Here is a 23589-nt window from a genome sequence, read left to right as displayed (position 1 = left end):
CCAGCTGTGTCACTCGTGTTGAATGTGTTTCCTGAATAATTAAATAGGTGACTATGGAGATACCCTCAAAACCTTCATTTTATTTGGATTTCTATCTCTGCCCTCATATGTGAAGTTGGGTCCTGTTACAGACTTGAATTATATCCCCTCAAATTCACAGACTAAAGCTCTAATGGCTGATGCATCTGTATTTGGAGATGGAGTCTTTAAGAAGGTATTAAGGTTAAATGAAATAATAAGAGTAGGATCCTAAACAAACAGACTGGTGTCCTTAGAAGAAGAGGAAGAGAATCCAAGTACACTCACACACAAAAGAAAGGCCATGTAAGAACACATCCGCAAGGCAAGGAGAAAGGTTTCATCAGGAACCACCTTGTTTGTACTCTGATCTTGGACTTCCAGCCTCCAGAACAGTGAGAAAATAAGTATCTGTTATTTGAGTTCCCCATATGTGGTATTTTGTTATGTGGGCCTGAGCAGACTAACAGAGGTCCAAAACAATCATGGTGGTCTCAATCCCCTTGCTCATGGTAGGTGTAGGCAAGGACCCAGAACCCATTTCTAGCTGCTGAGACAGGCTGTTCTGAAGTCTCCCAGGGGCTTTAAGGATAGGTATGCTGTTCTTAAACAAGGACTTAAGGAACTGAAGACTCCCTGTTTTTCTACCTCAGGACATGATGCTTGAGGTGGCAGCAGCCACCTTACTACAGGCTACAGATGGTAGAAGAGAAAAATGGTGGAACAGAAAGATGGTTGATACTGTCTGGCCTGGAGCCTTCAAATGAGGACGAGGACATGCTGAATTCCATCAGTAGGCTGTGTGGTGAGGAGTTTGCTCCTTGTAGCCAGAGCATCCTAGCTGATGATAGAACTCATGGTGTCACAAATGGCTGCCCTAACCCCCTCATGAATATTATTCATATCTCTAAAGTTATTCTTTTTTCTTTTTTAAGAGGTTTTTGTCATAGGTTACATGCATTCTCCAGACAAAGAGACAGAGACAGTGAAAGGGAAAGTGAGAAATCACCTGGGGGAGGGGTAGCCATACCGCAATCCCTCCCCCTCCATCATCCTCCTGAGATCTTGGGCACACATGCACATGTACTCAGCATGATTTTCAGGCCATCAGGTCCACGACTCAAACCGCAGTTGGCCATGTGGGAGTCCAGTGACATAACCATTACATTATCTCCTAGTCCTGTGAAAAGTCATTCTTGAAGACCAATATGAAAGTGGTTTGTGGAAAAGTCTGGGGAAGGGATTTTTTTTAGAGTTATTCTGTTTCATTATCACTGATACTCCCCAACACATACCAGTAATCACTCAACACCTACCTAAGAAGCAACTTTAATATACAAGGCACTGTTCTAGAAACTGGGAATAGAATGGTGAGAAAAACAGACAGAAACCATGCTTTCGTTAGACTTACCCACTCATACACATGTACACACGCACATGCACACATATCTGCAAATGAATGGCCTGACGTGGCAAGCTATTTCTAAAATGAGGAACTAGGGCAAATGCCAACATATGGGCAAAAGATTCTGCCCATTAAGACAAGTCAAATACCTAGAAAGTTTTCTTTTTCACAAAAATTAAATGCATTAAATGTGTATCGAAAAACTTAACAATGTGAAAAAAAAAAAAAAAGATTCTGCTGTCATAGAGACATCCAGGAATACCTGCAAGTATCCAGGGAACCAAAAGTCATGGATCCCGGGCAAATCTACTGGAGGCTATCATCTTCTTTATTTTTTTACTTTTTTGAGGAGTGACAGGATTGATTATTTCTGGCAAGAAAAAGATGAACAATACTTCAAAGCAGACTGAAATCGAAACAAGCCTTTTGGCTAGGCTAAACCATAGAAAAATCCGAGACTCAGCATATTTCATTTTCACACACGTCAGAACTTGAAGATTCAGAAGAGTCATAAGGCAGATATTTATTTAGTGTGCTAATCTCTGTTTTCAGCTTTGTTACTGATGTCCTCACATTTCATTTACTTATGTAACATTTCACTGTTTTTACAAGAATTACAAAAATAAGAAATGGTTAGGCCAAAAGTTCAAACAATATTGACAGGAATCAAGAAAGGTGTGAATGTCCTCTCCCTCCTAACTCCCACTTCCTAGGGATTATCATAGTCAGTCTTTTAGTGTTTATCTTTCTAGACCCTTGTCTGTGCCCTATGAATATACTGTTATTGTTGCAGAAACTTACTGTTTTTTGTTTTTTAGGTTTTTTTTTTTTTTAACAAAAACACAATTATCTTATACATATTGAGCCACACCTTGCTTTTTTTCCCCTCAAGAATCCACTATGGATGGCCCTCCCTCTTCCCAAGTTAGCACACATAAATACTCATTCTTTTTAATAGATGAGGAATCTATTTCATGAATGCAACATTTTTCAAACTACCCATAATTGATAAGATTTTTTAAAACTTTATTTTGAACCAATTATAGACTCATGAGCAATTGCAAAAATAACACAGGAAGGTCCTGGGGACGCATCATCCAGCTTCCCCTGGTGGTAACATCTTACATAATTATAGTTTCTTGTTCTGTTTTGTTTTGATTACTAGGTACTGCAATCCTTTTTCTTCAGTTTCTCTATCCTGTCAGGAGTCTGGGCAGGCATGCACATGCGCACCTGGCACGTTTTTCAAGCTGCTGGGCCACAATCTGAAACATGGTCAGCCATGTGGGATCCAGCTCCTTAACCACTATGCTACAAGGCTAGCTATATAGTGTGTTATTAAAGCCAGTAAACTGACAACTGGTATACCATGCTAGACCATTTCTCCAGGTTTTACTTACTCTCTCTTTTTTTTAAACTTTACCAGAGGGCGTATGTGCTCATCAGAGAAAAGATAGAGAGAACAAGCAATAAAGCACTCTTCATGGGGAACAGTCACAATGCAATCCCTTCTCCTCCACTTTTTGAGTCAGAGAGAAAAACAGAAAAAAAAAAAAGAAAACTTTTTTTAAATGAAGAATACTTTAGGAGGCTTTAATAATAGACCTTCTCAACCAGAGGAAAGAATTCCAAACTTGAAGACAAGTAATTTGAAATAATCCAATTAGAGAGAAAAACAGAAAAAAGAATATGGGACATATGAGACAGTATTAAATAAACAAATACTCGTGTTATGGGAGTTCCAGAAGGAGAAGAGATGGGAAAAGATATAGAAAAGTTATTTCATGAAATAATAGCTGAAAACTGCACAAGTCTTAGGAGAGAAATGCACATCCAGATTCAGGAAGTTCAAAGGTCCCCAAAAAGATTGAACCCAAAAAGGCCCTCTCCAAGGCACATTATTGTGAAACTGTCAAAATGTAAAGACAAGGAGAGAATTCTAAAAGCACCAAGAAAAAAGGGACAAGTCACATATAAGGGAATTCCCATTACATTAACAGCAGATTTCTCAGTAGAAACCTCAGAAGCTAGAAGAGAATGGCATGATTTATTCAAAGTACTGAAAGAAAAAACTGCCAGCCAAGAATACTTTATCCAGCAAAACTGTCCTTCAGAGGTGAAGGAAAAATAAAGTCTTTTCCAGATAAGCAAAAACTGATGAAATTTATCTCTATGAGAACAGCTTTACAAGGAATCCTTAAGGGAGTGCTACATATGGAAGCAAAAAGAAAACTACCATTATGAATGAAGCACATGAAAGTATAAAACTCACTGGGAATGTACGCAAGTGAGAAAGAAAATCCTTAACTCTATAGAGAAAATCATCAAATCACAAAGATAAACATGAAGGAATAAGTGAAATACAAAATTAAAAAAATATGAAATGACAGGAAAAAATCCTATTAAAAAAATCCTATGTATAGGTTAGATACATACTTGTGGAATAGATTAGGGGAAAAAAAGACAAACTGTATACTTCATAAACATCTTACTTCGGTAATAATGACTTATATTGACAGAAAGTGAAAGAATGAAAAGTGTTTTATGGGAATAGAAACCAAAAGTAAGCAAGATTTGTTATGTCAGATAAAAGAGACTTCTAAGCAAAAAATTTGTGAAAAGAAAAATAAATAAATAAAAAACGAATCCTGGAGCCAGAAAGCGGCATGGTGGTTAAGGTGCTGGACTCCCATATGGCCATCAGTTTGAATCCTGGACCTGGTGACTTGCTTTTTCACTTTCTGTTTCTTTCTCTCTCTGGTCAAAATTTAAGATAATATAATAAACTAAATTAAAGAAATAATTCTTGTAAAAAAAGCTGATCTTAAGAGCTACTATAATCAAGTCTCTAAGAAATAAAATATTTCAATGTGAATATAAAGAAATTAAAAAATATCATTAATATCTTTCATTAAAAAGGAGAAAAACTTAATTTTTCATATTTTTCTTTCTCTGGGAATTTTCTTCTAAAATTTAAAGAACAGAGGCTGGCATATGGTGTAGTGGTTAAGGCACTGGATTCCTACATGGCTGATTATGGTTCAGATCCCAGATCTGGTGGCTTGCTTTCTCACTTTCCCTCTTTCTCTCTGGTCAAATTAAATAATAATAACAATAAATAAAATTGAATATATTATTTTTAAAAACTGACAGAACACAAATAATACAACCATATGTTTAAGAGGGATTTAACATTGACCAATACCATTCTCAGATTTGCATCATTAGCCTAATCATATCTTACGATGTTTCAAGAACACTTTTTTTTTTTTGAGAGGTTTTTGCTATAGGGTGCGTGTGCTCACCAGAAAGACAGAGACAGACAGAAAGCAAGAAAACACCCCTCGGGGGGATGGCCATGCTGCAATCCCTTCTCCTCCATTCTTTTGAGATCTTGGGCACGCACACACGCACTCGCGCCCGGCATGAGTTTAAGCCACCGGGTCTGGGACTTGAACCATGGTCAACTATGTGGTAGTCCAGCAACATAGCCATTACACCAACTGCTGGTCCCTTAAAGAACAATTTATAGTATGGCCACTGGAGTAAGTCTCATGAATCATTCTTTTATTACCTTGAAATCCTACCTCAAGTGTAGCAGTTAACAGGAGATATCTAGAAAGCAAGAACTAGAGAAGGAATTGAAAGAAGAGATTTGCTGACTTCAGAGTGACTTCCAAAATGGCTGCGCAGTGTTGAGTGATCCTAGCTGTGTGCCCTTAAGCACGTTTCTAAGTATCAGGTACCTCACCAAAAAATGGGAATAATAACAATATCTAGCCTAGAGAAGCTGTGAAGGTAAATTAAGATAATTCATATGAAGCAGTGGACAGAGCTTGGAAAGAGGGATCCTCAATGAAAAAGGAATCATGTGAGAGGCTCAAAGCTTAGCTATGTTTGCCCAGCTATAATAGCACCTGCTGGTAGACACTGCTAGTCAGCAGGCTGAGCCCTCATGCAGGCCCAAATTCTATCCTGTCCTACCCTAAAAGCTGAGCATAGCAGTGTGTGCCTGTAATCCCAGGTACCTGGGAAGCAGAGGAAGGAGGACTGTGAGTTCGTGGCCAGCATGGGCTATAATATAGCAAGATCCTATCTAAAAGAGCAGAGTGTGGTAGCCCCTGTCTAAAAGAGCAGGATGAGCTACTTGGGAGGCTGAGGAGGCAGGATGATGCCATGAGAGACGCTGCCTTTAATAAAAAATAAAAAAAAATTAAAAATTAAAAAATTAAAAAATAAAAAGCTTAGCTATGTCTTCAATTCATCTCCCTCCTCCATTCTTCACATCTGACAAACTCACTCTGCCTTCTGAAATGAATGATGGTCATAAAAGTTCTAAGCAATGGGTAGAAGTGTTTGGTACGAAGTCAAGTGAGGAAAAAGTACATTATTATACGGGAAAAAGTTCTCATCTACAAAACAAAATTACAGAAATGGAGAGAGACACAGAGATTAGAAAGGAAACATACAAAAATGTTAGCACTGATGCATTTTAAATATTATATTTTTATTCTTTAAAGAGACCTATAGGGGGAGAAAGAGAGAGAGAGAGGCATCTCCAATAGAGTCTTCATGACTTGATCCACCTCCTGTCTCAGCCGGCCAGGATCACAGGCACACATGCCCACAACCATGCCCAGGAAGGGCCCAGGACACACACTCAGGACCGTTCTCCTACGGGTCCAGTTACACTACCACTGAGTTACCACCTGGTTCCAACACTGACCTCACTGAATGGCAGGATTTTAGGTGACTATTTTTCTCCTTTTAACCTTTCTATCCTTTCCAAATTCTTTCTAACACGTTTGTATTTTTATTAACACATTTTCTCTGATTATGAAATTCTCTCTTATCCGTTCCATCTCTTGTTTTAGCACAGCAACCAACTGGTTCTCCTCTCCTTAATCCATCTGGTATGCTTTTGCCAATCTGATCTTCAAGCACTGCTTTTTTCAGATCATTCCCTTGATCAAAAACCTTCAGAGCTCCCTGCTTTCCATGACATTATGCTCGGCAGCCTCTGCAGCCTAACCAGTGTGACCTGGCCCACTCCCAGCCCGCACAGTTCCTTACTCTTCTCCCATAATACTGCTTCCCTCTTATGCCTGTGATCTGCCTGTGTGTACAGGTCCCTTCCCTCCTGCTTGTCTCCTGGACTTAAAGTCAGCTCAGGCCCGCATCTGCTTCAGTGAAGCCTGTCTGGCCCAACGGTGACAGTGATAGTTGCCCCCATCTGCCCATAGCCAAACACATGCCAGGCCCCCGCCACATACTGACGTGTATTATCACATCACCGTCAAAGCAGCCCTCAGAGGAAGGTTCTATGATTAGCCAATGAGGCACAGGGAGGTCAAGCAGCCCAAGGCCGCACAGTCACAGTCTGAGCCTCCTCAGCCCAAAGGCCTGTTCCGGCCTCTACTCAAGCGCTTTCCTCTTCCTCCTCCAACACTTACAACCTGCACCCCACAGCGCAGCCAGCGATCACGAGATGTCATACCATCCACGCCCTGATGTCAGGGCTCAGGCCTTCTTTCCTCTGTATCTCCCACCCCAATCCCAACAAACAGTTGCTGGGTGACAACCAGGAGAATTTTATCAAGATTTGTTTCCATTGCCTAAAAGCAACTTTCATAAAATGCTTTTTTTCCTATGTGGAATGTGCTGGAATCAGATACATAAATCCATTTTTCACTTACTAAAATTTTAATTGTATGAGGGCAAAAAAATGCTATCTTCAGACAACAACAAAATCCTTATTGAATAATCACTCTCACTTAAAAACAGAATGTTTATATCCCACCCAAAATTCAGATGCTGAAATGCTATTAGGTATTAGGAGGTAGGGCTTTTGGGAGGTAACAAGGTCATGAGAGTGGAGCCCTTAGGAACGGTAGATTAGTGTCCTTATAAGGAGAGGCCAGAGAGCTATGTTCCCTTTCCACTATGTGAGGATAAAACAGGAAGGCCCTCACCAGACATAGAACCTACTGGCACCCCAATCTCGCACTTTCAGCCTCCAGAATGGTGAGAAGTAAATTTTCATTAAAAGTCACCCAATCTCAGGACCAGCTGTTAGCATAATGGCTATGTCGCTGGACTCCCATGTAGTCGACCGCGGTTCGCATCCCGGACCCGGTGGCTTAAACTCACGCAGGGCGCGTGTGCGTGTGTGCCCAAGATCCCGAGAGGAGAATGGAGAAGAAGAGACTGCAGTGTGGCCATCCCCCCTGGGGGGGGTGATTTCTTGCTTTCTGTCTTTCTTTCTCTCTCTGTCTGACGAGCACACGCACCCTATAGCAAAGACCTCTCCAAAAAAAAAAAAAATCACTCAATCTCTAGCACTCTGCTAGAAAACCAAATGGTCTACTTTTTTTTTTTTCATAAATTTCATTTTCTCTCATTTTTATTTTAGATTTTTTATTTCAATTGTAATTTGAAATTTACAGGTCATGATTTGAAATTTATAAGTAGGATATTTGCAAATGAAGGTGTTTCTCTTCTACCTCTTTCCTCTACCTGTCTTGTATACTACCAATTGCTGCAGCCAAACTTTATAATCTTCTATTTTGAAGGCTTGACCTAACACACACTCCCTGGGTAACTTGTACCAGACATTTAAAAAAAACTTTAGGCATCAAATTGTCACATGCACCTTTAACACCATCCTCCATAGCAACAGCATTCTTCAACATCTTGAAAATGATTTTTTTCTTTTCTTGTTTTTAGAGTTTTTGCCTTAGGACATGTACACTGGCTGGAGAGAGACAGTGACAAGGAAAATGAGAAATCACCTCCTGGAGGATGACCATGCCGCAATCCCTTCTCCACTCTTCTTCTAGGAATTTGGGCACACACGCACATGCATGCACACACACGCCTGGCATGACTTTCAAACCACCTGGTCCATACCCAAATTGCAGTCAGCCATATGGGAGCCCAGCAAAGTAACTGCTGCGCCATCTGCTTGCCCGAAAATTATTTTTTTAACATGATTCTGCAAGTCCCTTATTCAAGTGCCCCAAGAATCAGAGTTTATTATTATTCAGGTGACCTAATTTTTTAATCACTAATTCTAGTGCAATAATGACTTCCTAGAGCTTCACTCCCCAGGAAAGCTCTATTCCCAGCTACTGCTATCCTTGGAGATTACTGGTGCTTAGAATAAAAAGAAGAATGCCTTATGACATGTACATTTTGTTTTTAATCTGATTCTGCCTTACATTAAAAACAAGGAGAAAAAATAGGTGTTCTCATTTTCAACCTGTTAACTTTCCTTGTATATCTGTCATTCAGCAAAAAGCCAGGACAACCCTCCTCTACCTCTTCCCAGAAGCCAGGATAGCATGTGGTTGCTGAAACTGCGAGGATCACAGAGAATGGACAGCAAATTTCCAAACAATCTTCCCTTTATACTGGCCTAATTTAAAATCAATTTACTTACTTAATAGTAAAAAAAAAAAAAAAAAAATCACTCAAAATACAAGATGTCTCTGTTTTTCTCCTCATACTTTAGAATTTGAAAAAGTCAAAACATAAGCAGCATACACTTGTTGAAAAAGTTAGACAGGCAAAGGAAAATAGATTAAGATGGCTCAAAAATCACACCCTCCAATGATCTTTTGTCATATTCCTTCCCAATTTTCTCATACAGGCATTAAAAAATCATGATTGCAAGTACAGACAGAGCCAACTTAGGATGGGTCCCTTCAATTTAGAATTTCTCAGCTTTACGATGGTGTGAAAGTCATAAACACTCAGTAAAAACTGCATTTCAAACACTCAGACAACCATTCTGTTTTTCATTCTCAGTACAGAACTCAATAAATCACATGGCTTATTGAATACCATGTTATATAAAGGCTTTGTGTTAGGTGATCAGTCCAACAGGGAGCCAATGAACGTGTTCTGAGCATGTTTAAGGGAGGTTAGACTAGGCCACAATGTTGGGTAGTTGGGTGTATTAAATGCATTTTCTTTTTTATTATTTAATTTTATTCATTAATATTATTTTGTTTGCTATAGTGCACATGCATTCACCAGAGAGAAGCAGACAAAGAGGAAAAGAGAGGACGAAAGTGAGAAAGCAAGCCACTAGGTGCAGGATTTGAACCGTGGTCAGCCATGTGGAAGTCCAGCACCTTAACTGCCTCATCACCTGCCAGCCCCTTAAATACATTTTTGACACAGGATGTTTCTAACGTTCAAGGGATTTCAGAACGTAACCCCACCAGAGTTGCGGGCCCTCCCCACTCTATATGGGGCACTACACGAAACTCGGTAACGCATCCTCTTGCTGGGTTCTTACAACAGACTACAAAGTAGAAATTATTGTTATGGCTCCCGTTCTACAGATGAGGGCAGGCTCAGAGTGAGCAGGGACAAGTTACCAGGCCTTTACTTACCATGACATCGGTGTGGAGCTGAGATGTGACCGAGGCACTACAACTGCAGAGCCCACACACTAGACCACACTGCCACTTGTGACACACACAGCAATGTGCGAAACTGCCTTCTTCCCCCAACAATGCTCTGTGAACAGTATGTCACTGCGTAGAGACCTTCATATGTCTCTATCATTCAAAAAGCCCCGTGCCATTCCACTGAATGCACACACCAGTCCAAACAATCCCCCTCTGATGGCTGCCTCCACTTCTTGCACCACTGTGAACAAACCTGTGTGTGCGTGTGCTGTCTTTATATGCTTGTGCACTCATCTGACTATTTCTACAGGAGAAAGTCTCAAAAGTGCAATTGCTTAGTAAGCCACGTTCTTTTTTGTTCTTTAATATGCATGAGTACCATCTAGGAAAATGGTTGTTGCTGAATTTTGCTTTGCTGTTTGTTTGTTTTGTAGCAAGGCCCCCTTCCCCGTGGTTCTCCCACAGAACAATTTTTCAACAACCCAAGGGGAAGACAAGGAAAGCTCCATGGATCGCAGTTATTGTGACAATTTGGACTGCTTTCTACTGAAACTGCTTCTCTATCTCAGGGGGGAAAAAAGAACATTTCTGCTGTTTCTGATGTCACTTTAGTTTCTGACAGTACTAGAACTACACAAAAGAGAGAAAGGAAAAAAACCTTATGAAAGCAATTAAGTATCTGAGTTTCACTTTCCTTCTGTAAAATAGGGAAAATATTACTCTCTCTCTGCCAAGTTTATTGGATTATTTATAAGCACAAAAGAAGTGTATGAAGATAAACAGGCCTAACACTTGTTGGCCCTGGGTTTGTGTCCAGGCCTAACCACTCTCTAGCTGTGTGACCTTCCATGGGCATCTGACCTCTCTGAGCAGTCACGTGCCAAACCACTCCCCACGGTTGTTAAATGATACAATCTAGGAAAAACTCTTAGCACAGAACCTGCCACAATGGTGAGCCCACTCTAAAGGCCTGGTGGTGGTGATGGTGCTGCAGCTTGTACAAAAGGGACCTGTTAAGACTGGAGGGCCCACGAGGCAGGGCCAGCACAGTTCAGAGAGAGCCCCAGCCTCCCTCCCTGAGGCAAATTGGGCTGAAGCTATTTGACTATTACCTCCGGGGCATGGTAGGAAATGCACTGGAAGATCCAGTCCATGGCGGGCGAGTACAAGGGGAGGTAGGATGGCAGCTCCACTCCCTGGACCACCAGCTGGTTCTGGACCGTATCCCCATGGATCTACGGGAGACCAAATAAACGCTTAGCCAAAGAAGAGAAAACCAAACAACAAATGAAGAGTACAGAATGCACATACCGTAAGCATTTGGACCGCCCCAGGAGAAATAGCCTGGTTTCTCAGTTGCTTTTTTTTTTTTTTTTTTTTAATACCAAACACACACACGCGCACACACACACACACAGTTTCCCATGTCACCAAGCTGAGCTGTTTCGGGAATGTGCACTGTGGAAAGAAGTAACCTGGTAAAAATGGAGCAAGCAGATGCTAAAAAGAAAGGCCGATCAGCTAGAGACGCTTCCTGTTAACACACACATTTGTGCTCTCGACTGGTTCGGCACAATCAACACATTTTAATTGTCTGACAGAAGCTGGTGTAATTGGCTAGGGTTTGCACATTGTAAGAGCTTTCAGGCATTCTCAAGTTGGAGATCCAACTGGGTTTTGTGAATTCACTTTCACGTAACTGTTACATCAATTAGCTGTTCTGACAGTGCTCTCTTACCTGTTTAAATGTAAGGAGGAAGTCAAAAAAGTTCTTATTTAGGCTTTCCTTGAGATGTGGAGCCACTTCCATTCCCACCTGCAGGCAAAAAAAAAAAAAAAAAGAAAGACAAAACAAAAAATTACCTTGACTGTGCAAAAGCAGGGTGCAAGTAATACATACATTATAATGCCACTTTTGCAAATAAAAATATATATTTGTGGGGCCAGCAGGTGGTGAGGTGGTTAAAGGCGCTGGATTCCCACATGGCCCACCATGGTTTGAGTCCTGGACTTGGTGGCTTGTTTTCTCATTTTCCCTTTCTCTCTCTCTGTCTCTCTCTAGTCAAATTAAAAAATAATAACAACAAATGGAATTAAATAAGTAATTCTTATATATATATATATATATATACACACACACATATATAATTTGTACACATATGTAAATACAGAAGTAAAACCCACATAGTTCATTTTAATTCTTTTTGCTTCTCTCTCTCTCTCTTTCTTTCTTTTAGTTTGCTAAAGGGCATGTGAGCTCAATGGAAAGAGACAGAAGGAGAAAGGAAGCAAAATGAGAAATAACCTTCCAGGAAGGGTGGCCACACAATCCTTTCTCCTCCAATCTTCTCTTGAGATTTTGGGCATATACACACAGGCACCTGGTGTGTTTTTCAAGCCACCAGGTCCAACTTATGCAGTTGGTCATGTGGGATTCAGCTGCCTGTTTTGTTTTGTTTTTCCCTAGGTTATTACCTAAAAACCTAGGGTGCATGTGCTCTTCAGAGAGAGAGAAATCACCCGCGGGGGGATGGTCATGCCACAGTCCCTTCTCCATTCTCCTCTCAGGATTTTGGGTATGCACACACATGCACCTGGCCTGATTTTCAAGCTGCTGGGTCTGGGACTCAAACCACAGTTGGCTATGTGGGAATCCAGTGTCTTAACCACCTTGCCACATGCTGGCCCCAACATGTATCGCTTTTATAAGAAAACCACAGAAGTTATGTTTAATGAAAAAAGGGCAACATTTGCAGCAATCACCTTTGCAATTTCCCAGAGGTAATGGAAGTACTTCCGAACAGATGACCAAGAGAACAAATAAATAGAGACTAAGGAAGAATGTGCTCTCAAGACTATGTTTACAATATATTCCTTTCCTCTAAAAAAAAAAAAAAAAAGATAAAACACACATGTGATTGTACTTATTAAGTGAAGAAAAAAAGAGTATGATATGTCTGAGAGTCAGCTTGGATTTCAGATGTGCTGTTGCTTCTGCTACCTTACTAGAAGCTACATAAGCTCAGTGTTAGACAGTCATGAAGCAGACATATATTTTCAAATATTTTAAGCATTATTATATAAGACAACCATAAAGCATAATAATGCTATAATCCACTGCCACCTGAGTTCATTGTTTAAAAACTGTCATGTTGGCCCAGTAGTTAAGTGATCTGGATCCCACATGGCCAACCATGGTTTGAATCCTGGTCCTGGTGGTTTGAAAAACATGCCAGGTACGTGTGGATGTGTGCCCCAAATCCCAACAAGATGGAGAGATGGAGAAGGGGTTGCGGTGTGGCAGTGCCCCATTGGGAGGTATGTGTTCATTCTCTCTCTCTCGTGTCCACCCTCTGGCAATTAAAAAGTATTGTGATAGTTCTAGTTAAGAAATTTGCTGATCATAGAGAAGGCAGCCAGGGCACTGGAGTTGGAAAAAGAAAGGATATGCTATGGAGGGGAGGCCATGTGTTTAAAACACAAAACAGAACATCATACGGTTTCTTAAACCGATCTCCTCAGCAACCCCTCAATTTCAAATTGCTGCTTAATCACAGAAACCACTTTGAAGGGAAAGCAGCTTTTCTGGACTCAGCTCCTTCAAATGGGGACAGATCCTGCCATATGCCTTCCCCACCCAGAAATTGTGGGAGTTAACAGTAACGACACCTTCTTAGATAGCTGTGAACAAGTCCTTTAGGGAGAATAATACGAGAATGACCAGGCAATTAAATTCCAAGAGCAGCTCTATGGCTGGTGAGTACAGGAAGGGATATTCCAAGGACAAGAGCATAGATTTAAAAAAAAATACCAACAACAAATGTTAGATCTAGTTCTGCCATGTTCTGATTCTATTGTCTTTCCTTGCACTTAATCATACCACAGAGCAGGCAATAATTATCTGTTAGGTGACAGCAAAGGCCGGCCCAGTGGACAGGCAGCAGACATGAGCCGAAGGAGCCTGCCTTGGGAGAGTAGTTAATCATACTTTCCCTTAATAAACAGCTCTGAGTTGCCCCCCCCACGCCCTACCCACTCAGTGCTTTGTGTTTTGTTTATCTCTTCTCATCAAGTCAAATGAGCAGCTGAGAAATCTGCTTGGGCCTAGAAGAGTTCCACCCAGAGGAGCAAGGGCAGGTGCTCGTGCTTCCATCTGCTGCTTCTGCCTGCCTGGTATTTATTCCCTCTGCTTCTGCTATCAGCCGACGATCTGCCTTTGGGAACTCAAACCTTCCCCTCTTGACCATGAGGTCTGGCAGAGCCAGACTGTGTTCCAGGGGTGACACATGACCCAGGTCTGGTCAGTAAGCATAGCCCATCCCAAAGCCATAGTGACTTATCTAGAGGTGGGCCAGGGACCTAAGATGGTCCACTAAGAATCAGCCTGAGACTGGCAGGATCTAATGGGGAGATGGCACTGTTTCCAGTGCGGTTCCTAAGCCGGTGGGATGGAAGCATGGAGCTATCATGGGCCACCGTATGGGAAAAGCAGGCCACAGAATGATGCCAGCTTAGAGGAAAGTAGAGTTGAGTGATGGAAGGACAGAGAGGTGATTTTTCTTCTTCTTCTTGTTTCTTCTTCCTCCTCCTCCTTCCTTTCCCCTTCTTCCTCCTCCTTTTTTCCTCCTCCTTCCTCCTCTTCCTCTTCCTTTCTCCTTTTCCTCCTTTCTCTTCCTCCTCTTCCTCTTCTTTTTTAAAGACAGGATCTCCCCATGTTGTGACCCTCCTGCCTCAGCCTCCCAAGCTGCTGAGGTTATAGATCCAGCCACTGCACCTGGCCTTTTAGGTTGGACCAGGGATTGAACCTGGACCCCATGTGGTCCCAGCCCACAGAGCGCAGCATCTGAGTAGCCTGCACCACTGTGGCTAGGCTGAGAGGCTGACTCTGGACCATACTCTCTGAGGCCTGGATCTAGCCATGCCTGTACTGGCCCTGGACTCTCAACAGACAAGTCAATAAATCCTCTTTCTTGCTTAAAGTACTAAAAATTGGCTTTTCACTACTTGCAACTCAAAAATGTTTAACTAATACACAAGCTGTCTCTCTTATTGTTTTAAGAATTATTTTAATTTTATTCATCATCATTATTTATTTATTTTTAATTTGACCAGAGAGAGACAGAGAGAGAGAGGGGGCAAGTGACAAAGCAAGCTGCCAGGTCCAGGACTCAAACCATGGTTGGCCATGTGGAACTCAAGTGCCTTAACCACAATGGCACCTGCCGGCCTGGTTGTCTCTTACTCTGTATTGAAACACTTTTAGTAACTACCCAGCCAGGAAATTAATAAATTGCTTGGGCTAACAAAATGATTCCAGTAGATGCAGTGCATTTGTGACTAGGCTTTTGCGGATGGGTTAGCTTCATCCCCTGCATCTTCTCATTGTTACTGTGTTTTTAAGTTACATTTGGTATTCCAAGGCACTTAGTATGCAACAGACCTTGCCTTTTCCCTGGCTCACGTACTTTAAAACTGAACGGGTCTGCAAGAGATGTGCCCCCCCACCCTTCTGATTTCTTTGTACCAACCAGAATCATTTTCATAGGACGCTGTGCTTCTAAACCTACTGACTACCCACCAGACTGGGCCACGATTCTGCCTTTGTTGCTCTAAGATTCAACAAATGTCAAGATCAGTTTAAAGAACTTGCAATTTTCCACAAAGTGAGAAACAGCAGACTGTAAATCCGTGCACATCATCTTTACATCTCTCCCACGGGACCTGGCAGTACTTTGCACACAGTAGGATTTCAGCAAGCACTGACCTGGAAAGCTTAAGTGAGTTTCTAAATATACAAAAGTTGAAGTTCTTGGAAACATCTAATATCCTTACATGAAGAAATCCACCCCAAGACTGAGGCAGAGGTGAAATATACACAGAGGCCTCTGTTACAAAGGGGAAGCAGGGTGCCCTTGGACAGCACTTTTTTCTTTTAATTGCCAGAGAGTGTGTGTGCTCATCAAAGAGAGACAGAGAGAGAGAGAGAGAGAGAGAGAGAAACAAAGAGAGAACACCTACCGCAATCCCGTCTCCATTTCTCCACCCTGTCAGGATTCGAGGTGCACATGCATATGACATATTTTTCAAGCCACTGGGGCCAGGATTTGAACTGTAGTTAGCCATGTGGGATCTAGCGCCCTTAACCTTTAGGCTGTGGGGTCGGCCTGGAAGACCCTTCCTCTCAGTCTCAGGATCACAAAGCAGTCCTATAAAACTATCCTCGTAACAGATATCTATTATTCACTCTGAGGGCAGTGACTGAGAGTTTTATGACATTTGCGATGACATAGTTTCTGCCATTTGTTAGATGGCGGAGAAGAAGCAAAGCAAAGGCTCTGAGTTCTCACCTTCTGACTTAATAAAACGTATAATCAGGACTAGCAGATGCTATAATGGTTATGTTGCTGGACTCCTACATAGTCAACCATGTTTCTAGTTCTTGGTCCAGTGGCTTAAAACTCTCTCCGGGCACATGTGTGTGCCCAAGATCCCGAGAGAAGAATGGAGGAGAAGGGAATGTGGTGTGGCCATCCCCCCCCGGGGGCGGGGGGTGATTTTTCACTCTCTGTCTCTCCAGTGAGTACATGTGCCCTATAGCAAAAAAACAAAACAAAACAAACAAAAAACAAAAACAAACAAACAAAAACTCTCTCAAAAAAATTTAAAAATAAGATAAAGTCCATAATCACTTTTGGGGGAGGATCTAACTCTAACTGTAGCTTAGCCTCTAAGGACCTCTGGGGTTCATCAGGGGTAACAACTCCTCTCTAAAGGCATACCAGCTAATCAGATGAGCGGGGCAACCCCCAATGCTAGGCAAGTCCTGACAGAGGAAAAGCCCCGGGGCATTTTGAAGAAAAATGACCGTACATTCTCCATTTTGAAAGAGAAATCAGCAAGGGGGAGGGGCACAATCCTTACAAACTTTTTACATTTTTCATACACGAAAAGAAAGCAGAACGTTCATGATGCTTTAAAGAAGAGAAAGGCCATGTGGTTTAGAGTCAGCCCAGCTCATGCATGACAAGAGGCAACCTTAAGTTGGGCTGTGGGCCTGCAAAGTCAGGCTATGCAGATCCTGAGACCTGCCGGAGTGAACCGTACTCCCCACCAAGGCCCTCACCACCTTAACCCTCTCTGCCAGCTCTTTAATAGGAGGACAAAAAAATCAAAACAAAACACCAGGCCCAGCCATACTAGCACAATGCCCTGCTATGCTGAAAGCCATGTGACAGATCAAGGTTCAACGCCAGGGTCAACCTGTACACTCCAGGGATGTGCACCTGTGTTCCTGACTGGCGGAAAGGCTTAGACGTAGAGAGGACGCTTTTTCTCTTTCATGAAGGAAATTTTTTTAAAGAAAGAAAAACTCAAATTAATGACAAAGGGAAAAAGCATGTCTCAAGTCACTGAAAAGTAGCCTATCATCTGAAAGGCCTTCAAGCCGCCTCCCCAGCAAGAACTAAGAAACGATTAATTCTGAAAACCAGTTCATTTGTAAGTAGATGACCTTGAGCGCCCACTAATTAAGAGTTACAGAAAGTTGGTCTACTTTAAAATTAATTTTTAAAAGAAATCCTACAGCTCTACTTTCTGTGGAAGAGCCATGTTCTAAAATTAGCAGTTAATCAAGTCCTTTCAGTGACTTGTGAGGCAGCGGGATGGAGAAGCCCTGAGTGAAGGTTTAAGGAGACGGGAAGCAGTCACAGCTGCGAGCGTGGGAATCGACGTTGCCTACCCGGCACAGGTAGGCCCGGGCGTACACCGACACCAGTGGGTCTCCGATGCCTCTGATCATGCACGTCAGCCGGGGCAGGCACTCTGAAATTCCCCTGTAGGAGACAAAAAGATCCAGAATTACACCTGGTATCAGAACTCGCTTTTCTTTTATTTTTAAAATAAAGATTAAACTAAACTTCCTAAGTTTGGAGGGGAAAAACAATTCCATTTCAAGAACAAACCAAGGTCAAAATTCAGTCTTCCAGGGCACTGTAGCAAACATCTCTTGATAACAACAATTCATTCATTGAATGAGTTCTTCGATCTGTACCAACTGCTCAGTGGTGGTGGCTACTCTTCATTTTGCCTGCTCCAGGTCACACTTGTTTTACTAATTTTAACAGTTTCTGTTTGATTATTTTTCATTGACTGCAAACATTTTTTGTCCCAAAATAAACTCACTTGTCTGTGAGTTTTTTGAAGTCCCCTTGTATTCCTTTGGTACTCATTTACTGTCCTGTGTCCCATCTCTTCCTAGCATTTCAAGCTGACATCAGAAACCCACCCCACCCAGTAAATATGAGTTATGATTTCAGCACAGGACTTCCCTCTGCCTAAGGCATTACCCTCCCCCAGCTGGTGAGGCAAAATAACTGTTTCTTTAGTATTCATGTTATCCCCCAAGCTATCCTACATGTCCCTAGCTCTAAATCAAGCACATCTAAGATAAATTCTAAATCCAAACAAAATAGTTATTTGTGGAATACCATCAGTCAGTCCCTGGCTTCAAGGAGCATGTTATCTATTGGGTCATCAGAAAAGTCATGACACATTTTTGCACTGAAAAATACAACATGATTTTTCCAACAACCCAATAGTTACCTAACATGACTCAGCATTTCACCAGCTCTGCAGAAAGCAGATCTGGTTCCCCATGCTACTACTCCCAAAACAATGTCTGTGATGACCCAGAGTGGCACGGGGGCTTAGGAGCACAGGCTCTTGGTTCTGACACCATCTTGACCACCGTCATCTTCAGGAGTCATTGAATGAGTTCTTCGATCTGTACCAACTGCTCAGTGGTGGTGGCTACTCTTCATTTTGCCTGCTCCAGGTCACACTTGTTTTACTAATTTTAACAGTTTCTGTTTGATTATTTTTCATTGACTGCAAACATTTTTTGTCCCAAAATAAACTCACTTGTCTGTGAGTTTTTTGAAGTCCCCTTGTATTCCTTTGGTACTCATTTACTGTCCTGTGTCCCATCTCTTCCTAGCATTTCAAGCTGACATCAGAAACCCACCCCACCCAGTAAATATGAGTTATGATTTCAGCACAGGACTTCCCTCTGCCTAAGGCATTACCCTCCCCCAGCTGGTGAGGCAAAATAACTGTTTCTTTAGTATTCATGTTATCCCCCAAGCTATCCTACATGTCCCTAGCTCTAAATCAAGCACATCTAAGATAAATTCTAAATCCAAACAAAATAGTTATTTGTGGAATACCATCAGTCAGTCCCTGGCTTCAAGGAGCATGTTATCTATTGGGTCATCAGAAAAGTCATGACACATTTTTGCACTGAAAAATACAACATGATTTTTCCAACAACCCAATAGTTACCTAACATGACTCAGCATTTCACCAGCTCTGCAGAAAGCAGATCTGGTTCCCCATGCTACTACTCCCAAAACAATGTCTGTGATGACCCAGAGTGGCACGGGGGCTTAGGAGCACAGGCTCTTGGTTCTGACACCATCTTGACCACCGTCATCTTCAGGAGCAGCAGCTGATACTGAGCATGGGGTCTACTCATGTCAGGTACTACTCTTAGTGCTGCGTGTGCAGCTCAAAGGACCCAGAGAGCCCTTCTGAGGGCCATGTGCACAGGAGAGGAGACAGGCACAGAGACCCTCAACCAGTTGCTCAAGGATACACAGTTAGTAATGGCACAGCCTAGGCTTAAATCCAGCAGATCTGCTTTCTTGTAGGCTACCCAAGCACCTTTCCTATCTTGGGTTTTCCTTTCCATAATATGTGGACTAAAAAGGTGTCTGTACTCCATTAAGTTTTCATTTGAATTAAGTGAGAAAATGCACAGAAGGTGCCTACCACCAGATCTGGCCTCCCACACACTACACAATGAATGAGAGCTACTACTATATTCCCTCGAGAGTGTGCGTGAGATTTTCGGAAATGCTATGGCTCTCGACATTAAAGAAGAGTCTTACGTTTTGGAGAGGAACTTGTTACACTTCAGGATAGATGCCTCCACGTAACTACAAACACATTCTATTAAGGAAGACATTTTCCAGACAGCCTGTTCCCCAGGGGCAAAAGGCTGAACTCTTCATGAACAGACCTAGGCAGGTCGTAGGAGAGGGGAGCCACAGTGGCCCCCTGAATAAACCAGAGAACCAAGCTACCCAGTGGCTTATGGTTTCTCTACACAGTCTGCAAGGTTTCGTAATTATTTTAATAAACTTTGGAAAATGTTCCACGTTGGTTCCCGGTTGCGTGCTGAATTGCACACTAGGTTTTGAGCGTTTCCAATCAAGCTTCATGGGGAAAGAATGAACTTTAGATAAGTAAGACACACTTTGTGCATAAGTCAAATTTCCTATTCTGCAATATTGGCATTCCTACAAAACAGCCTGACCCTGTTCTTTCAAGTTCTTGGAACCAGAGAAAATACCTAAAGATGAAGCATTCTAACACAGAGGATTAATGTGGGAATGTTCCTTACGGAAACAAAAGCCTGGTCATGGCATCATATTCAAAGCAGAAAGCTGGAGAGAGCAATCGTCCCGAGGCTTATACAAATGTGGCCTGCCCTGTATTTTCAGGTTAGCAACCATAACAGGCCCAAATTTTCGACAAGAATTTCAGGGCATCCCGTCACATGGATTCTATTAGCAGTGCAACTCTTTTAGTCTATCTTCAAAATCATCAGACAAAAAAAAAAGGATACAATCTCGGAATGAGTTCCCTGATGGAAGCAATCTTGAAAAACCAATTTAGGCATGTTTCCTTGGCCGTGTCATTTACATTCTCTGGAGAAAAGTGATCTGTAATACAAAAACAATACCCATCAGCCCTCCTAAATCTCTGGATCTTTTACAGCCGCTGAGTCCTAGGATAGGAAAATGGCACCACGGAGCAGAGAAGGAGTGGGAACTCGGCCCTGCTGTGTCCTTCCTTCCAAATGTCATCGTCAGTATTAGGAAACAATGACGACAGTGTACACACACACACACACACACACACACACACACACGGGCTTTGTCAGTGCCAGGTACTGTGCAAAGTGCTTCTATAGAAGTTAGCTCACCGAATCCCACTACAGCCCTCCGAGGTACATATTTTTATGATCCTCCTTTATAGATGTGGACACTGAGACACAGAAACGTTTGGTAACTTGCCCAGTGAGCACAGCCAGCAAATGGAAGAGCTGGAATTCAATCCAGGCAGCCTGGCTCCGCAGCCCCCGTTTGTACCCACTGTCTCTAACACAGTCCAGAGGTGCGTGATGGGCTACCAGCAACTATGATGATATTGTTCAGAATTCCAGATGTTTAGGAACCTGCAACCCTACCACGAAACACGATCTAAACTTTGGCCCTGAAGGAAAACCTGCTGTGGCAGAACTGCCAGGACACCCTGTCCTCTTCCCTGGGCCGGCCCCGTGGTGCAGTAGTTGAGTGCAGTACACAGTTAAGTGCAGCACACGTGGCTGACCGCAGTTTAAGTCCTGACCCCAGGGACTTGAAAATCATGGCAGGTGTGTGTGCTTTCACGCCCAAAATCCTGATGGGATAGAAAGTAGAGGAGAAAGAACTGGCGTGGCCACACCACACTGGGGGGTACTTTCACGTGTGCACAGTCACAGTCTCTCTCTCTCTCTCCCCCTCTGGTGAGAGCAAACACCCTCTCACAATTTAAAGTAATAATAATGATAACAGAACTCTCATTTTTCTGCTGGGCATAAAGCCATCCCTGCAGCTAAGAGTGGTCATGTGACCAAGTTCTGGTCCCTGGATATATACAGAAGTACAACTTTATTTTTTGGAGAGGTTTTTTTGCTATAGGGCACGCACTCTTGCCAGGACAGAGAGAGACAGAGAGATAGAAAGTGAGAAATCACCCCCCGAGAGGGGATGGCCACGCCACAATCCCTTCTCCTCCATTCTCCTCTTCAGATCTTGGGCATGCATGCACATGTGCCTGGCACAAGTTTAAGCCACCGAGTTCGGGACTTGAACCATGGTTGACTACACGAGAGACCAGTGACACAGCCATTATGCTAACTGCTCATCCCCAGAAGTACAACTTCTAAGAAATATCTTTAAGGGAAGGGGCATGCCTTCTCACTCCTTTCACCTGCTGATTGGAATACAGATGTGATAGCTGAACTTATGCAGTCATGTTGTACCGTGAGAGCAACAAGACATAAGACAGGACCCCTGGCATCATGGGCTAGTGGCTCCACTAGTTCCATCCTCCATCATTGTTACCTTGTGGCACCCAAGCCTGATCTCAACATACACTTTTTTCTTTTCTGAAACAATAGAAATTTATTTCTCAAGTTCTGTACTTAACATACATAACAAGGAATTGCAAGAGACTGGGGTGGGGGAGGGACAGAACCTATCAACATCACAAAAACCATTACTGAACTCTCACATGGAAATGATTTCTTCCAAATGATTCTGGCAAAGATTGGAACCTAATCCTGTTTCTACTTTTAGAATTAAGTCACAAAGAAAGAAGTTGGCCAGCCCCAGTGGCACAGAGGTAGCACAGTATCCCCCAATGCTGGGGCCATGCAGCAAGGGCCTTGGTTCACGGCCTGAGGCCTCCCTGTCCACACCGGGCACACGTGTTCATGATAGAGGCTGCCCGGGGATGGACTGCAGTACGACAACCTTTTTGGGACGACTGTCTCTCCCTCTCATGGAATGAATAAACAAACATTTTTTTAAGTGGAAAGTTAATTACTTTGGAATACAGTAAATCATCCTTAGCTTGCTGGTCCTCACCCTGTCTGCAGTGAGTCATTCTTCATTCCTCATTCCGCCACTTGGTGGTATATGACTTGGGTGATCAAGATTCCCATGGAATCAGCAAAACAGATAAACCTGCAGGTACTGCTCCTGCAGCGGAGAAGTCACTAATCACAGCTGCAGATATTTCGAAACCGCAGTCTCAAGTGTTTCCCTATATTAACTGTCTGGCACGCTTCATTCACTTGCGAACTATTCACTGACCGTTTTCAAAAGAACGGGAAAGGACTGGCTTCCTATTTCTTGCCTGAACCTATATGCATAAAGTAACTTGTCTTTGAGTTTCAAGAAATCCATTTTTAAAAACATAGGATTTTTTTTTAAAGTTTGTATTTATTTTTTCTGTGAGACAGAGACAGAGAGAGACCCCAACAGGGTCTGGACTCCAAAATCCACTCTAGTCTGCAGCCGGCCCTAGATTGTGGGCTGGATCACGTGTACCCAGCACATGCAGGGAGGTCTACAGACTAGATCAGTAAATTTTCCCAAATGCCCTCGTAGAGTGTAGCATTTTACCTCTATGCCAATGTCTGGCCCCAACAAGGGTTGTTTTAAAATCCATTTGTCAATCTTGTCTTTTGGGAAAGAGAGGGGCAGGGTTAATTTCCCTTCGTGCAACTGAATCATACAACTTGAAATCCAAAAGCAAAAATAGGCTTCTGAGGTCGTCTATGAAGTCCTTCACTCTGCAGTGCAGGCAACTGAGGCACAACCAGGGTGGGACAGAGTGATTCAGGCTAACAGAGCTGGAGACCACGTGCAAGGCAGGTTTCCTGCACACACCATCACCACAATAGCTAGACAGTCTGCACACACCATCACCGCAGCTAGACGACAGTGCACACACACCATCGCCACAGCTAGACGACAGTCCACACACCATCGCCGCAGCTAGACGACAGTGCACACACCATCACCACAGCTAGACGACAGTCCACACACACCATCGCCGCAGCTAGACGACAGT

The 23589-nt window shown here is 42.7% G+C and overlaps 1 protein-coding gene across 4 annotated transcripts in view; it reads right to left on the bottom strand.

Annotated features, from left to right (window-relative positions):
• Positions 1 to 23589, bottom strand: part of VPS35L (VPS35 endosomal protein sorting factor like) — a 143579-nt gene that overhangs the window by 78124 nt on the left and 41866 nt on the right. For all 4 annotated transcript variants that reach the window (XR_003549098.1, XM_027771090.1, XM_027771088.1 and 1 more), the window contains exons 10-14: positions 20531 to 20627; positions 19791 to 19838; positions 17582 to 17675; positions 11582 to 11659; positions 10956 to 11078 (exon numbers count right to left, since the gene is read on the bottom strand). Coding sequence is in view for 3 of the 4 variants with exons in the window: in XM_027771090.1 (XP_027626891.1) it covers positions 10956 to 11078; positions 11582 to 11659; positions 17582 to 17675; positions 19791 to 19838; positions 20531 to 20627 (440 nt within the window). In the remaining variant the exon portion in view is untranslated. The remainder of the gene's footprint in view (positions 1 to 10955; positions 11079 to 11581; positions 11660 to 17581; positions 17676 to 19790; positions 19839 to 20530; positions 20628 to 23589) is intronic.

Source organism: Tupaia chinensis, unplaced genomic scaffold (genome assembly GCF_000334495.1).
Source record: "Tupaia chinensis unplaced genomic scaffold, TupChi_1.0 Scaffold000182_1, whole genome shotgun sequence".
Lineage (NCBI taxonomy): Eukaryota > Metazoa > Chordata > Mammalia > Scandentia > Tupaiidae > Tupaia > Tupaia belangeri.
The sequence above is the reverse complement of the archived record's forward strand: the minus strand, read 5'-3'. Positions and strand labels throughout refer to the sequence as shown.